General features: G+C 45.2%; 1 protein-coding gene across 1 annotated transcript; it reads right to left on the reverse strand.

Annotated features, from left to right (window-relative positions):
- Nucleotides 1-2373: 2373 nt before the first annotated feature.
- LOC117039094 (UDP-N-acetylglucosamine transferase subunit ALG13 homolog) lies at nucleotides 2374-4202 on the reverse strand. Its single transcript, XM_033136129.1, is given in 5 exon segments — nucleotides 2374-2515; nucleotides 2517-2589; nucleotides 2592-2781; nucleotides 2784-3080; nucleotides 4194-4202. Coding segments are annotated over 5 exon segments (612 nt in total). The 3' UTR covers nucleotides 2374-2472.
- Nucleotides 4203-6000: the final 1798 nt, after the last annotated feature.

The raw sequence follows: 6000 nt of genomic DNA on the forward strand, positions 1-6000 counted from the left end.
TTTAAATAGCTGTTCTTAACTATTTTTTACTGACAAAAGCAGCATGCAATAGTACCCATCTCCATTTAGCCTGAGGACAACAACAACCCTCTGAGGTAGGTAAGGGTTGAGAGTTCTCCAGGTGAGTGGGCATTTAAACCTTGGTCTCCCCCATCCAGTTTGGGAAGGACAGCAAGGCTTGTTTCATAAAGAGATTCCTTTGGGAGGACTAGAAATTGCAGGCTGCGGTGCAAGGCCTCCTGATTAAACAGGGGGAAATTTTAGTCCGTCTTGAGATATGGTGGTGACCATTAGTTAGATGGGTTTAAAAGTGGAGGCTGTGTTAATGAAGACTAGATGTGCTGATTAGTTAGATAGAACCTCAATGTACAATAATTGGGAGTATTAGAGTGTTTGCATTGGATGCAGAAGGTCCCAGGTCCTATCTCCAGGTTAGAGATGGAAGAGACTCCTTGCTCAAAGGCCTGGAAGAGCTACTGCCTGTCAGTGTAGACACCACTGAGCTAGATGGTTTAACTTAATGCTGTGACTCATTATAGGTTAGTTACCCATGTTTCCATTTTACAGAGAGAGACAGGTGCCTACAATGCCTTATCTATAGGGGTTGCCCATGTTTGGTGCCTGACTAAGCCAAAGCCACTCTGTGCATGCTCAGAGAGTTACCTGTCTTCACTGTGATTCTGTGGAACACAGCAGGACCTAGCCTTGAAGCTGGCAACAGGTTCCAAGACTTTGACTGGGAAGGTGCCCATAGCTCAGGGGCAGAGAGCACCTGCTTTGCATGCAGAATGTCCCAGGCTCAATCCCCAATGGCCTCTCCAGGTAGGGTTGGGAGAAATCTCCTACTTGAAACCCTGGAGAGCTGCTGCCAGTCAGTGCTGACAACACTGAGCTAGATGGACCAAAGGTCTGACTCAGTATAAAGCAGCCTGATTTATAGTTTGGCTTTAAAAAGAATCACATTTAGGAACAACGGAAGAGCCTGCAGGATCAGGCCAATAGGCCATCCAGTCAAGCACCTTGTTCTCACCATGACCAGCCAGATGCCTGGGGGAAACCAGCAAGCAGGACACAAGCACCAGAGCAGCTCTTCCCTCCTATGGTAACACAGCCATTGTGATAGCCTTCTCCTCCATGAATTCCCCTGATCCTCTTTTTAAAGCCATCCAAGTTGGTGGACATCACTGTCTCCTGCGAAAGCCAGTTCCATAGTTTAAATGCGCTCTGCAGAAGTACTTTATTTTATCCAAATTCTGATGTATAGAGAAGTTTTTAGTGCTTGATGTTGTCTTGTGCTTTCACCATTTTTTTTTGGTTGGGAGCCGCCCAGAGTGTCTGGGGCAACCCAGTCAGATGGGAAGGGTATAAATTTGTAGTTGCTGCTGTTTGTTGATAATCTTTAATCTGTCAAGATTCAACTTGGCTCTAAAAATAATCACCTTTAGCAAGGTTTTGAAACAAACCAAACAAACCCTTCTCCTTATAAAGAGTATTTGGTGGTGCTAAGAGCTGAAGATCTTAGCTGTTCAGGCTTGCATTTTTCCTCTCGTTTGCAAGAGGGCCTCATCCAGCTGATCTTCCGGCCAGGGCTGCAGACCCAGATAAGGCCAGGCAGGGGGACCAGCCGCGCGCCCTTGAAGGAATAGGCCGCGAGTCAGTGTCAAGTGGCTGTTTCCTCCAGGGTCGGGTGTTCTTTCGCGGCCTGCGTTCCTCACTTTCGGAAGAGAGGCCATTGAGAGTGAGTGAACTTGATGGCGGCGGGGGGCGGCGGCGGCGGGGGGCGGGGGGGTGTTTAAATGTAAATTGAAGCCCCTTTTAAGGATCGCATTCCTGTTTGGCAAAATAAATAAATAAATAATTGCCCCGTTCCAAAACTGATGGGGATTTTAACGCGGAGAGAATGCAGGCTATTTTAAAAAAAACAAGGACAATTTAGATATTACGGGTATGCGCTTGACAGTTTCAGCTCCTTTAAACGTAGTTAAATATTGCTCATCCACCTGGGTGCTTAGCAGTCCTCGGACGGTTTTGCGTCGATCTAAGTAAGGTTTACTTCTAAGTAAATGGATTAAAGGTTGCAGCTGCGGATGCTGAGGAAATACAGCTTTGTCCTCAGCCAGTAAAAAGAAGGCATTTGTGTTGTTTTCTATAGGACTCGGTCCATTCACCTAGATCAGAAGCCAAAATGGCCTTTAATTTAGCAAAATATACCATTTAGCAAAAGGTAGAAGTGTCAACTTCTGGATTGTGGGGGCCGTGTTTTAAATTGACTTCTTTGCAACAATAAGGGCGTAAACTGGGCTGCATCGGGAGCAGCAAAAAATCTCAGGGAAATCGGTTCTTTTTTTCTTTTCTTTTTCTTTTGCTGTCCATAATTTAATTTCATTTGCCACTGCAAGCACACGTGTATGTTGAAATTATGTGTACAGGAGTAGTTTCAAATGTGTGAGCTTCCTTTTTCAGCTCATTTATTCATATGCCAATTACTTTGTCCAAGAATGCAGCAAAAAAATTTCTGTCCAGGAGGAAAAGGCTTCAGAGTTGAAAAGTCTGATGTTCGAAGTGTCCTGCAAGTGCAGTAAAAGTGCACAGCTGCCTTGCCAGTTCTAACTGGTGATTCTCCATAAGCTTGTCATTTACAACTACGAGTAGTGGCTTCCCTGCTTCCAATACCTCCAAGCAGCTACCTGCACCTGCATGACTTATGACTAGATCGGCTGTTTGCACACCTTCAGAGATTGAGTTCTTGAACATGAACACTTCCAGGGTAAATGTAGGTGTGTGCTGGTTGAAACAGGGCAAACTGTGCCCCTGCCAACCTGAAGGACAAGTCTGCTGTAGCCAAGATCCTGTAAAACCTGCAGAGCCTCCGGAGCCGTCACGGCGGCGACGAGGTTGTCGAAGCTGGTCGTGCCCACGGTGACAAAGGCGGATTTCGTGGCCGGCGAAGAGGCGTCGTGACCATAGGGAAGGAAAGCTAGAGCAGAGGTCACGTAACGTCGTGGATGGGAAAAACCTCCCTCCACCCCACGCCCCCCCCCCCGAAAGCCGGCGTCCTTCTGGAACGAGCAGTACTGTATCTATGGGAATCCAATCGGTTCTTCTTTTGACGTCCAAAGAAACGCGTTTCAGGCCGTCGAGGACTTGGAAAGCGGTCCTAAGTCACTAGGGTGGTTTTAGAAACCGATTTCAAGAAGTGGTTTTGCCATGCCATCACCAGTAATGTATTTCGCGCCCGCGCCCGCGCGCGCCACAGCCACCCCGTTTACCCAAATACATGAGTCAACACTGAAGTCGACGAGACTAAACACCCACTTTTCTTTTTTTTAACACGCTTAGGGAGAAGTGTGTTTATTTTAGCGGAGGCCGCTTCCAAGGAAATGTGCGCGGGTCTCGGGGCCTTTGGCTAGAATCCAAAGCCCATTCACTCCCTTGACTCTATGAAACGCGAGGGGGACGGCTCCAGGGTGCCGGTTTCTGTCCCGCTTCGGTTTATAGATCCAAACGCACCTGGCTGCGGTCGCGGAGTCTTTATTTGGTCGGTAAAGGTAAAATAAAGTTTGCTAGAGCAAAGAGAGCGGGGCAGGCAGGGAGCGCTTCTTTCTGTTCGTTGAGTGGTGCGTGTGTGCAATATTATATAATATATAATATATATAATATTGTATATTATAGAAACATTGTGTGTGATACATATGCATAATATGTGTATAATAATATGCACATAATGTGTGTAAAGTTATACGTATGTGTAATATATGTGCGTTATATCTATAATACATATGTGTAATCTAGATATGCATGTATTTGCATACAATACATGTGTGTGATATAGATGTAATATGTCTGTGGCATATATGTGCATAATTGTGCAATATTATATGTATATATGTATTATATATAGATTGTGTGTATGTGATATATACTTGTGTGAAATATTCTTTGTAGGTATGTATAAAACCACAGATGTATACCGGTATATGTATCTGTATATAATATGTGTTTGTAATATACATACGTTTGTGTGTTCTGTATCTGTGTGTGTAAGTATGTATACTTATGTGTGCACACATATCTAAGCATTTATTCTTGTCTGTCTGTTACAAGCTGGTATCTCGCCCTTCCAAATCCAGCCACACACGTCGGGGTTTTATATAAATTGTAAAGCAAAAAAGATTTCTCCTTGTACTCCCAACCGCTGTCATGCCGGTTTTCGGCTAATCTTATGTGTAAAAAAAAAAGAAAGAAAGAAAGAAAGAAAGAGAAAAAAAGCTAATATTCGGGGGTGGGGGGAGAGAAAGTGCCTGGCACCTTGGATTTCCTGTTTACAAACGGAATTCTCTTTCTTTCTGGGCGCTTTCGTACCCCACAGGTCCCTTTCTCTCCTTTCTACGTAGGAAAATACAGCAGAACCAACCACACCCCCTCCAAGCTCTCCCGGGCGCGGGGAAAGACTTGCAGGACGATCCGGAGCACGTTTGCGTAGACGTAAATCCCTCTGGGTTTGAAGGGCTGACATCCGAGAAGACGGCCCCCTTTTAACAGCTCCGTCTTGGGACGTGTCTCTCATCAGTCATTTTTGCTTCCGAGAAAATGGGCATAATATGGTTGCACCTTCTTCTAAAGCTCACTCTTGGTTGGATCGGGCCCATTCCTTCTTCCTAGTAAATGGGCCTAGGATGGCACTCTCTGAAAAGGCTGCAAACTATCCCTTAAAGCGGACAGCGAACCAGGTCGACTCAGAAGCAAGTCGTAATCTGAATTCAGTGGGGCTTACTCTAAATACGGTTATAAACACAAGTACAATGATGACAGCCTCAGGTAGATGCTCGGAAATAATCCCCCGTGGAATTCGATGCCTTTGGGACTTTTTAGCAGACGTGCACAAAATGGGACTGTAAGTCTCCCTATAGAACAGACGGGGTTTTAACACTGCTACACCCCATTCCCTCCGTACACGCTTACCCGGGAGTCAACCCAGGGAAATTCAGCGGGTTTTATTTCTGAATTCCTATGGAAAGGAATGCACCGTCGACTGTCTAACTTAAGTTGGGTCGTCAGTGTTTATTAAGAAAGAGTTGGGAATCGCTTAATCATAAAACTGTTTAAGCGGCGTGCCTAACAACAGCAACAATTCTTAGATTATTTTACACACGGTTTAGAGAGTTCTACGATTAGGCTGTTCTGTATTATTATTTTTAGAAATGGTTATAAACGGCCCAATCTTAGGACTTTCTAAGCAGGGTGTGTAATAGAATAATAAATTGTAATTAATATTATTATTTAGAGATGTTTATAAACAGCACTGTTCGTAATAAAATATATTAGTATTAGTATTCCCAAAGAAATAGTGGGAATAAATCGACGCTGTGACGCCCCACGCGTGAGGTTTACCTAAAAAAAAACAAACCCCAAAAAACATTCCTTTCTGGCTGTACAAATTATCTGGGCTGAGAACAGTTACGTTCCGACATAATTTCAGAACTCCATAAAATGTAACCCAGCCGTCTACTCGGAGTTTGCCAAAGCTGAAGAGGGGCTCTCCTCCAGCCAAGAGAGGACGCAGAACCTCAGCATCGCAGGGGAACGGGGACGGCTCTTGTAGTTTGTTGGTGGGAGGGGAATTATTAAAAAAAGAGGGTTTGGTTTTATGGCAGCCGAACAGTAACAAAATATAGAGTGAGGGTTGACAAGGAGCCAGCACGGAGAAACAACACTTGTGTCTCTGGATCGTTTCCAGTGGAGCAAACGCTACAGGGAGGGTTGGGAGGGTTGTCTCTCCCCCGCTCCCCGAAAGGGCTTCAAATTATTAGGAGAATTATGGTGTTCATATTGCAAAGTTGTTCCATAAACACGTGGCTAATAAGACGGTGCAGCGCGCTTCACTGGGGAAAGCCATTAGCTCAGTGGCAACGCATCTGCTGAGCGCGCAGAAAGCCCCAGGATCGGTCCCCGGCATCCCCTGTTTGAAGAGCTGCTGCCAGAGTGTTGGTAGTACAGTAT

Source organism: Lacerta agilis, chromosome 17 (genome assembly GCF_009819535.1).
Source record: "Lacerta agilis isolate rLacAgi1 chromosome 17, rLacAgi1.pri, whole genome shotgun sequence".
Lineage (NCBI taxonomy): Eukaryota > Metazoa > Chordata > Lepidosauria > Squamata > Lacertidae > Lacerta > Lacerta agilis.